The sequence below is a fragment of the Triticum dicoccoides genome, chromosome 5B, assembly GCF_002162155.2.
Source record: "Triticum dicoccoides isolate Atlit2015 ecotype Zavitan chromosome 5B, WEW_v2.0, whole genome shotgun sequence".
Lineage (NCBI taxonomy): Eukaryota > Viridiplantae > Streptophyta > Magnoliopsida > Poales > Poaceae > Triticum > Triticum dicoccoides.
In genome coordinates, this window is record NC_041389.1 from 703,352,274 (window position 1) to 703,363,819 (window position 11,546).

General features: G+C 45.6%; 1 protein-coding gene across 1 annotated transcript; it reads right to left on the bottom strand.

Annotated features, from left to right (window-relative positions):
- Nucleotides 1–2,931: 2,931 nt before the first annotated feature.
- Nucleotides 2,932–6,218, bottom strand: LOC119312788. The gene is made up of 2 exons (XM_037588552.1): nt 6,112–6,218; nt 2,932–4,335 (listed from the first exon to the last, which is right to left on the bottom strand). The coding sequence occupies exon 2, from the start codon at nt 4,301–4,303 to the stop codon at nt 3,131–3,133; it is 1,173 nt and encodes a 390-aa protein (XP_037444449.1). The 5' UTR covers nt 4,304–4,335; nt 6,112–6,218; the 3' UTR covers nt 2,932–3,130.
- Between the last annotated feature and the right edge of the window lie 5,328 nt (nt 6,219–11,546).

The following is an 11,546-nucleotide window of genomic DNA, read 5'->3' on the forward strand; positions in this document are numbered from 1 at the left end:
TCACAAGAGGACCAAGCACATCAAGAGACGCTTCTATTCCATCCGGGACCAAGTCCAGGTGGGAGACATAGAGATTTGCATGATACATACGGATCTGAATATTGCAGACCCGTTGACTAAGCCTCTTCCACGAGCAAAACAAGATTAGCACCAAGACTCCATGGGTGTTAGAATCATTACTGTGTTATCTAGATTATTGACTCTAGTGCAAGTGGGAGACTGAAGGAAATATGCCCTAGAGGCAATAATAAAGTTATTATTTATTTCCTCATATCATGATAAATGTTTATTATTCATGCTAGAATTGTATTAACTGGAAACATAATACATGTGTGAATACATAGACAAACTTAATGTCACTAGTATGCCTCTACTTGACTAGCTCATTTATCAATGATGGTTATGTTTCCTAAAAATAGACATGTGTTGTCATTTGATTAACGGGATCACATCATTAGGAGAATGATGTGATTGACTTGACCCATTCCGTTAGCCTAGCACTTGATCGTTTAGTATGTTGCTATTGCTTTCTTCATGACTTATACAAAGTTCCTACAACTATGAGATTATGCAACTCCCGTTTACCGGAAGAACACTTTGTGTGCTACCAAACGTCACAACGTAACTGGGTGATTATAAAGGAGCTCTACAGGTGTCTCCGAAGGTACATGTTGAGTTGGCGTATTTCGAGATTAGGATTTGTCACTCCGATTGTCGGAGAGGTATCTCTGGGCCCTCTCGGTAATGCACATCACTATAATCCTTGCAAGCAATGTAGCTAATGAGTTAGTTACGGAATGATGCATTATGTAACGAGTAAAGAGACTTGCCAGTAACAAGATTGAACTAGGTATTGGATACCGATGATCGAATCTCGGGAAAGTAACATACCGATGACAAAGGGAACAATGTATGTTGTTATGCGGTTTGACCGATAAAGATCTTCGTAGAATATGTAGGAGCCAATATGAGCATCCAGGTTCCGCTATTGGTTATTGACCGGAAACAGTTCTAGGTCATGTCTACATAGTTCTCAAACCCGTAGGGTCTGCACGCTTAACGTTACGATGACAGTTTTATTATGAGTTTATATGTTTTGATGTACCGAAGGTTGTTCGGAGTTCCGGATGTGTTCACGGACATGACGGGGAGTATCAAAATGGTCGAGACATAAAGATTGATATATTGGAAGCCTATATTTGGATATCAGAAACGTTCCGGGTGAAATCAGGATTTTACCGGAATACCGGGGGGTTACCGGAACCCCCCCGGGGGTTAATGGGCCTACATGGGCCATGAGGGAGAAGAGGAGGGCCGGCTAGGGCAGGCCGCGTGCCCCCTCCCCCCTAGTCCGAATAGGACAAGGAAGGGGGGGCGCCCCCCTTTCCTCTTTCCCCTCCCCCCTTTCCTTCTCCACCAAGGCAAGAGGGGGGACCCCTACTCCCGATGGGACTAGAAGGGAAACCCTTCTCCCATCTAGGGAAACCCTTCTCCCATCTAGGGAGAAGGTCAAGTAAGAAGAAGAAGAAGAATAAGAAGAAGAAGGGGGGCTCTCTCCCCCTCTCTCCCGGTGGTGCCGGAACGCCGCCGGGGCCATCATCATCACCGCAATCTAGACCAACACCTCCGTCATCTTCACCAACATCGTCATCACCTTCCCCAATCTATATTCAGCAGTCCACTCTCCTGCAACCCTCTGTACTCTCTACTTGAACATGGTGCTTTATGCTTCATATTATTATCGAATGATGTGTTGCCATCCTATGATGTCTGAGTAGATTTTCGTTGTCCTATCGGTAATTGATGAATTGCTATGATTGGTTTAATTTGCTTGTGGTTATGTTGCTGTCCTTTGGTACCCATCATATGAGCGCGCGCGTGGATCGCACCATAGGGTTAGTTGTATGTTGATAGGACTATGTATTGGAGGGCAAGAGTGACAGAAGCTTCAACCTAGCATAGAAATTGATGCATACGGGATTGAAGGAGGACCAATATATCTTAATGCTATGGTTGGGTTTTACCTTAATGAACGTTAGTAGTTGCGGATGCTTTCTAATAGTTCCAATCATAAGTGCATAGAATTCCAAGTCAGGGATGACATGCTAGCAGTGGCCTCTCCCACAGAAAACTTGCTATCGGTCTAGTAAAGTAGTCAATTGCTTAGGGACAATTTTACAACTCCTACCACCACTTTTCCACACTCGTTATACTAACTTTATTGCTTCTTTATCTAAACAGCCCATAATTTATATTTACGTGCTCTTTATATTCTTGCAAACCTATCCAACAACACCTACAAAGTACTTCTAGTTTCATAGTTGTTTTAGGTAAAGCGAACGTTAAGTGTGCGTAGAGTTGTATTGGTGTACGATAGAACTTGAGGGAATATTTGTTCTACCTTTAGCTCCTCGTTGGGTTCGACACTCTTACTTATCGAAAGAGGCTACAATTGATCCCCTATACTTGTGGGTTATCAGCCAGCCCCGCTGATGATGTGACCAAGATATCCAACATGACGTTGTGCAAAGGCACATTTCGACAGCTTCACCTTCCATTGACTTTCAGACAAAAGGGATAGCACTTGCCGTACATGTTGCAGGTGATCCTTGAAGGTGATACTGAAAATAAGGATATCGTCAAAGAAAATGAGGACATACTTTATATTTCCAGGTTTTAGTGTAGCATTCATTGCAAACTAAAAAGTGTTGGGTCCTCCCGTGAGTTCACAGGACAAAACGGTGAACTCATAGTGCCCCAAGTGTGTTTGAAATGCTATTTCATACTCTTCGCAGGGAGCCAGACAAATTTGGTGATAACCTGAGCGCAAATCCAACTTGGTGAACCAACTAGCACTCGAGAGCTCGTCCAAAAGTTCATCGATCACGGGTATTGGAAACTTCCCTTTTTGTGTGATAGCATTCAAATCACTGAAAAAAATAGCACGCTATAACGCCGCTAATAGCGCGCTATAGCGTGTAGAGAATTGTCTCGCCAAATAAATCAATGTACAATGTCTCGCTAATAGCACGTTATAGCACGCTATAGCACGCTAATAGCGTATTTTCAGGAGCGACGCTATTTTCTGTAGCGCGCTAATTTTTTCCTTGATTCAAATGCCTATAGTTAATCACTGTGCGCCAGGTATCATCTTTCTTTTTGACCATAAGCAGAGGTGATGAAATCGGGCTATTGCTTGGCTGGATAACTCCACTGTCCAACATCTCTTGTATTTTTTTTCCAATTCAGTTTTGAGGGCTAGAGCCATTCTGTAAGGTCGAAGAGAAACAGGAACATCCCCAGGTATTAATGGAATCTTGTGGTCATATGGGCGTCGAGGGGGGAGTCCTTTGGGAGCTTCAAATACATGTTGAAATTCATTCAAATTTTTCTGAATCTCATCTGGAAAAGGTGTGTCTGTAGTTGACAAAAGTGAACACACTTCAACCAAGGCAAATTCGGGAATAACTGTTGCTGCTCCAAGGATGGTGATGTTGACATTGTTATGTTGGAAGGACATCCAATGATTCTCCCAGTCAATCAGCATTGGGCTATGGGAAGTGAGCCAATCCAGACTAATAATACCATCATAGCTGCCTAATGGAAAGAATTTGAAATCAGAATTAAACCGATATCCAGAACAGTACCAGGTGCAATTCAGAAGTTGACTAGAACATGTCACTATGTCTCCATTGGCAATTCTGACAGGTACTGGTAGCATAAGCACTGCTACTTGCAGTTCTGATTGTAGAGAGCTGTGGAGGAACGACTGGGTGCTCCCTGAGTCCACCAGGAAGGTGTAGTTGTGGCCTTGTAGCTGAATCTTCAGTTGCATTGTTCTGACAGATTTCTTAGATTTACTGCCCATAGCTGTCGCAGAGATAGAAATCATGTTTAGTGAAGCACTTGGATCAATGTCGTCAGTTTTAGATACATCTGTGTTTTGCAAGAACTCAACCATTTCCTGCATGACGTGCAACTGCACCTCTTGCTTGCACAAGTGATCCTTGCCCCAGTGTTCACCGCAGATGAAACAGAGGCCCTTCGCCTTGCGAAATGCTCGCAGGGCTCCCCATTTATCTTCAGAAGCTGAACGTCTATAACTGTCAGCGATCTCCTTGTCTTCAGATGCTCTTGGACCGGAAGCAGACACTTGAGGTTTGCTAGGAGGTGGAGGGAGGGGAAGTGCTATTGCTCGGCGAGTCGACTGGTTGCTCACAGTTGGGAATGAATAGCTCGCACCCACTTCTTCATGTAACAACGCAAACTGATATGATGTGTCCAGGTCCGGTGGCTGCTGCATGCCCACTGCCGCTCTGACTGCTGGCTTGAGTCCTTCCATAAAACGTGTGACATAATGCACAGTGTTAGGAAAAGTTTCACATGCAGCCAATTGATCAAAGAGTTCTGAGAAACGTTCCACATAGTCTTCAATAGAGCCAGTTTGTTGAATGCTGAAGAATTGCCGCAGAATTGACTGATGTAAGTTACAACCAAATCAGGATTGCAGTAGACGGCAGAATTCATCCCATGTTACATTGGGACTCGGCGACGAACTCACCCCAACCATCACTAGTAGAAAACAGGGCTTTGGACATAGCTCAATGTATACATTAGTTCCGGTTGCATCACGAACCGGGACTAATGTGAGCATTAGTCCTGGTTCGACCGGCTAAGGCATCGGGAAGGCATTAGTCCCGGTTCAAATGAGACCTTTAGTCCCGGTTTGAGACACGAACCGGGACTAAAGGGTGCGATGCCCTTTAGTCCTGGTTCGTGTCTCAAACTGGGACTAAAGGTTCAAACTCTACCCCCGCCCCCCTATGTATCGCATTTTCAGTTTTGTAAAAAACAAAAGAAAATGATAAAAACTTTAAAAATTAAAATCCTTCGAGATGTAGTTATGTTACTACATCTACTGGTTAGTAAAATTAAAAAACTTAATTTTGGAAATGTTTTGCAAAAAAGTGTTATGAAAAAGTAAAACGACCGTATCTTTTGCATACGATGTTGAAAAGAAATGCATAATATATCAAAAAATCAGCACGAAAATACGCATCCAATTTTGACTGCCTATGGCCTGTTTGCAAATTTTTAGAATCCTCAAATTCTGAAAGGAAAAAAAAGATATTCTCAAATTTCAGTATTTTTTGAATTTTTGTTAAATCTGGTCAAACCATGGTCAAACTACTTATTCAAGAAATATTATTGTTAATAAATAATTATTTCTTGTTTTTTGACTTTTGGTCAAAGTTTGGTTAAACTATGGCCAAATCAGGTCAAATTGTGATCAAACTATGGTCAAACTATGGTCAAACTACTTATTCAAAAAATATTAGTGTTAATAAATAATTATTGTTTTTTAGAATAATAGTTTCAAACTTAAATGATGCTTAATGCTCAAGGGATTGACATCTTAGTATTGTCAGGAAAACAACAAGTGCAGACTTGGAAACTAGGGGGAATAGAACTCGAAAATTAAGCATGCTCAGGCTGGAGTAGTGAGAGGATGGGTGACCGACCAGAAAGTTAGACCATTTGGAATGAGTGATTCATAATTGAGCAATGATGAGGGGTGATTAGAGATTGAATTGTCAAATAATTCAGAAATTTGAAAATAAGAAAAATTCAAAAAATTCAAAAAATTCAGAAAAACAAAAATTCAAAAAAATTCCTTTAGTCTCGGTTGGTGTTACCAACGGGACTAAAGGTGGAGCTCCAGAGAGCGGCCACGTGGAGGGCCTTTAGTCCCGATTCGTAATACAACCAGGACTGAAGGGGGGGAGGGGCTTTAGTACCAACCCTTTTGTCCCAGTTTGTGAACCGGGACAAATGGGCCTTATGAACCGGGACAAATGGGCCTTTTTCTACTAGTGCATCTAGCTGCAGTGCCCTCAAACAAGGCTACAGTGAGAGAAATCCACTGATTCGCTGGCGTGTTCTAGAATCTGAAGTAATCCTCGGTGAGTGTCTGCCAGAGCTTGGGATTGGATCCATCAAAACAAGGAAGCTCGATACAAGGACCAAACCCGTAGACATCAGAAGTGGTTGGCCGAAAAATTTCAATAGAATTGAATGGCACTCTCTGCAGAGTCTGGTCGAACTGCATACCTCTGACAGGGGGTGGAACATAGCGTTGCCCCTGCCCCCGGTTTTTAGCGTCGGCGCGGTGCCCTTCGGAGCCATTGGAACTGCTCCTCGGTCCTCGTGATGGTGTGGCCGGCGCGCCGATGGGGTTCTGACGGCGGTGGAGCAGAGCGGTCGAGCCCTTGCCGCAGCTCGTCGATGTCGACGCCGATCGACACCTTGACCTCGTCGATGCGGCCTGAGAGGAGGTCGATCTTGGCGTCGAGCCGCGCGATCGCTTGCGCCGTGGAGTCAACGCAGTCGCAGTCAGCTCGGAGCAGATCGTAGATGGCCCTCGTCTCCGACGGAATTTTGTCCATGGCGGCGGCGCGTAGCTTGTTGGCGAAGCTGGTGTGGCGATTGTGGACTGGCACAGCCGCCGGATCGAATGGCTCTGATGCCAGATTGTCAGGATCTCATCAATTACTCCATGGATTTCGAATTCAAGCTCTCAGTGTTGCTTACAGAAAGGGGAAAGCGAGAGGAGGAGAACGAACACGCTATCCTACAGGCCAGCCAGCCGTATGCCTTTCGCCAGCCTAACCAGAGAGACAGAGGGGGGTATTTAAGGAGTTGCAAGGCCCAAGGCCCATTCTGGGCCTGCAAGCCGAGTTGGTAGTCGAGGCTTGCGAGTGGGCTGTCCATTTGAACCATCTTCGTCTTGGCGCGTCGCTTCCTCGTTGTCGCTGACAAAATATCCCTCGTTGTCGCTGACAAAATATCCCTTTTCTTTAGGAAGGTAGAGCTGTGATATGGTTTCACAATCTTTTTCTTTTTGAATGATATCCTTTTAGGAAGATGGGCCGGAACCATCGCTGTTCAAAGAAAGCCGGAAGTTAACCCAACCTTCCGGCGTGGGCGATCACGCCGCGCACATGGCGACGGATCGCGCCGATCTCATCAGCAATCTCCCCGACGCGTGGCTCGGCGTCGTCGCCTCCCTCGACCCTCCTCCCCACCAAGGAGGGCTGCCGAACGCAGTTGCTCTCGCGCCGCTGGCGCCACATCTGGCGCTCTGCGCCGCTCAACCTCGACGGCATACCCGAGAAGACCATCTCCGCCATCCTCTCCACCCACCTTGGCTCGTCTACAAGTACCACGGCTACGGCAGCGCCGTGATACCACCCTCAGTGTTCCGCCATGAGCCCGCACTCCACGTGGCCACATTCGGTAGCTGCCGTCTGCCGCCCAACCTAGTCGTGGACTTCCCGCTGCTCCAGCAGCTTACCTTGTACAAGGTCGTCCTAACGGAAGAATCTCTGAGCGCCGTGCTTTCTGGTTGTCCTGAGTTGGAGAGTCTTCTGCTAGACAGCAATGTTGGCTCCGCCATCATCCGCATCAATTCCCTGGCTCTGAGGAGCATCGGCTTCAGTGCTCCTTGGGACAATCTAGTAGACTCTTACTCTGGTATTGTGAGAGTGCAAGAGCAGGTTATCGAACACACCCCTTTCCTTGAGAGGTTGCTGCCACTCAATCCACACAATGGGCCGGAACTATCCGGGTAATCCGTGCTCCTAAGCTAGAAATATTGGGTATTGTGAGTAAAACCATATCACAGCTCCACCTTGGAACAACCGTTTTCCAGGTAGCGGCAGCAAAGATTTTTGAACCACACACGCATTACTATATGATATGAAGCTACTATTTTATATAGTTTTGTTTGCTAGAAAATGATTGCCGTTAGCTGGACGACCACAATGTGCACAGTGAAGCTTTTGGCTCTTGATTGTTTCGGCCTTGATTTCCACGCAGTTCTTGACTTCCTCGGATGCTTTCCCTGCTTGGAGACGTTGTATATCCTTGTGAGTATTTTTGCTACATTGTGCAGATGACATGTTACTATATTGTGAGGACCCGTTTATATTATTTATCTATGTCTGCAGCTGGATCAACGAAAGTTTATCCAAGAGGTAGGTGAAAGTGAGTTATGCACATCCGAGAATATACAAAGTGTGAGGAAGTATTCCTCACTGGATAATCCAATTGAATGCCTTGAGCATCACCTCAAAAAACTGGTGTTGAAGGTCTATCATGGCAAGGGTTCAGAACTTCACTTTGCTAGGTTTTTTATTTTGAATGCAAAAGTGCTAGAGATTATGGAATTTGGACTTGTTGACAACCGTGACAAGGAATGGAAGACTAATCATTGCAGAGAGCTAAAAGTGGGAGACCAAGCTTCGCCCTGTCTTCGATTTGTTTTTAAAAAGTATGCTTTTAGTGCCTTGAGATATAACAGTCGTATCCACGATCTGTCGATGTCTGATCCATTCCACGCCTACTTCTTCGCTGTATATCTTACCCTTTGAGAAGGTATTATATTCTTGTCTGATGTTTAGAGCCTAAATTCCATAACTTAATTGTGGTACAAGCTCTAAAGTTGTCTCACCATTTTAATGCTCCGTCTATATCTTATTAATTTGTGGTCTAAACTCTAAAGGTGTCTTATCGTTTTAATGCCATCTCTACAGTGTGATCTACGTACTCCATGCATGAGTGGAATGGAAGGTCTGTCAAAATCAAGCTTCGAACCTGAGAAGTTGCGAAAGTGTACGTGATGGTGCTTTGCAGAGGACATACAAGTTTTTGCCTAAAGTTTAGTTTATGTTTTGATGTACTTGAATGCAACCCATTAGGTTTTGTCGGTTTTTCTGCCCCTTGGTATCGTAAGCTGCCCACACCTTCTTATTACACGCTTGCTCTAGTGAATTATAGTATGACACAGATCAGTTTTGCTACAGTTAATTGTGTGCAATTATTATAAAATCCGACATACATATACTGTAATACTTCATTCAGTGTGTGCAAGTTTAACTCCATATGTGAAGCGAGGTCTAAGATGATGATCGTGCACTGATCGAGTGAAAGTTGAGAAATGTAAAGGAATGAGTCGCTGAACAAACTGGTCCGAAAAATAGTAAGTGCTCCTAATATGGGCTGAAAAATTTTCTGGCTGTAGGTGTTTCACAGATTGGGCCATTGCACTGAAAGATTGGCCGCGTAAACTTGGAAGCAGTCGGTGCCGCCGCCGAAAGTTGGCGAATGCTCCAAGCCATGCCGTTGGTGTCCACCGGAGTGCGCGGGGAGGAAACCATTTGCCGTCCCATTTGCTGACCAAGTACCACATTTGCCGCCTCATGTTTAGTTGCCACTATGAGTTTGGAACGCTGAACAGACCGTCGGTGTTAAGCCAGAGATGTTTTTGTTGGAAATATGCCCTAGAGGCAATAATAAAGTGGTTATTATTATATTTCCTTGTTCATGATAATTGTCTATTGTTCATGCTAAAATTGTATCAACTGGAAACTGTAATACATGTGTGAATACATAGACCACAGCATGTCCCTAGTGAGCCTCTACTTGACTAGCTAGTTGATCAATAGATGGTTATGGTTTTCTGACCATGGACATTGGATGTCATTGATAACGGTATCACATCATTAGGAGAATGATGTGATGGACAAGACCCAATCATAAGCATAGCACAAGATCGTGTAGTTCGTTTGCTAAAGCTTTTCTAATGTCAAGTATCAGTTACTTAGACCATGAGATTGTGTAACTCCCGGATACCGTAGGCGTGCTTTGGGTGTGCCAAACGTCACAACGTAACTGGGTGACTATAAAGGTGCATTACAGGTATCTCCGAAAGTGTCTGTTGGGTTGGCATGAATCGAGATTGGGATTTGTCACTCCGTATGACGGAGAGGTATCTCTGGGCCCACTCGGTAATGCATCATCATAATGAGTTCAATGTGACTAAGTAGTTAGTCACGGGATCATGCATTACGGAACGAGTAAAGTGACTTGCCGGTAACGCGATTGAACGAGGTATTGGGATACCAACGTTCGAATCTCGGGCAAGTAATGTACCGGTCATGTCCCCATGGTTCCCGAACCCGTAGGGTCTACACACTTAAGGTTCAATGACGCTAGGGTTATAAAGGAAGTTTGTATGTGGTTACCGAATGTTGTTCGGAGTCCCGGATGAGATCCCGGACGTCACGAGGAGTTCCGGAATGGTCTGGAGGTAAAAATTTATATATGGGAAGTCCAGTTTCAGTCACCAGAATATTTTCGGGGGTTATCGGTATTGTACCGGGACCATCGAAAGGTGTCGGGAGGTCCACCGGGTGGGGCCACCTGCCCGGGGGGGCTTAATGGGCTGAATATGGGAGGGAACCAGCCCCTAGTGGGCTGGTGCGCCCCTCCCCAAGGGCCCAAGGCGCCTAGGGTTGAAAACCCTAGGTGAAGGGGGCGCCCCCACCTTGCTTGGGGGGCAAGTCTCCCCCTCCTGGCCGCCGCCCCTCCCCTCTAGATGGGATCTAGAGGGGGTCGGCCCCTTCTCCCCTTCCCCTATAAATAGTGGAGGTTTTGGGGCTGCCAAGAACATGAGTTTTCCTCTTCCTGGCGCAGCCCTACCCCTCTCCCTCCTCGTCTCTCGCAGTGCTTGGCGAAGCCCTGCTGGAGTGGCACGCTCCTCCATCACCACCACACCGTTGTGCTGCTGCTGGACGGACTCTTCCCCATCCTCTCCCGCTCTCCTTGCTGGATTAAGGCACGGGAGACGTCACCGGGCTGTACGTGTGTTGAACGCGGAGGCACTGTTCTTCGGTGCTTAGATCGGATTCGGCCGCGATCTGAATCGCTTCGTGAACGACTCCACCGACCGCGTTCTTGTAACGCTTCCGCATCGCGATCTTCAAGGGTATGAAGATGCACTCCCCTCTCTCTCGTTGCTAGTATCTCCATAGATTGATCTTGGTGATGCGTAAAAAAATTTGAATTTCTGCTACGTTCCCCAACAGTTTTGGCAATGAAGGCCAATGCCTGCCTCAGTTTACGACTTGATCATGTCAGGGCAGATGGCTGCTGGTTACCTTGACGAATGTGGCAAGTGTTGTGCATCTGCCTTGCTTTACAGAGACTTCTGTTGGAGGAATATGTGGATTCTATGGTGGTGCAATTATGTCAAAGGGGTGGAAATGGAGATTTAAGAAGACGGTTTGTCATTGACTAAGATCTCCCCATTCGCCAGCTAGCTAGGTGTCATTGACATTTAGGTCTTTTCCTTGAGTCTAGAGTTCGAAATTTGCTACGTGGACCAATTTTCCGGGATTTTTTCAACATTATTGTTTTTCTATGAAATCCCAAAGCTATATCTCCCTTATATTTCATTTTTCAATTCTAGTACCCGTCGCTACTCCAGGACGAACAGAATGTCTTCGGTCAGGTATTGGACAAAGAGGATGTCATCGGTCCCTTGCTGGACCAAGAGGGTCTCTTTGTGATGGACAAAGAGTTAGTCTTCCTTCCTGGCAAGAAGGAGGACGTGCTCCCAAGTACATTTGTACATGCAAGCTCACATATGATTGTCCCGGCTGCACCATAGCTCCTCTGGTCGAACCCTTCCGACACTAATACCA

Excerpts from the sequence above, each read along its gene's own strand:
- LOC119312788 (XM_037588552.1), bottom strand. The coding sequence starts at position 4,303 with ATGCAGCAGCCACCGGACCTGGACACATCATATCAGTTTGCGTTGTTA.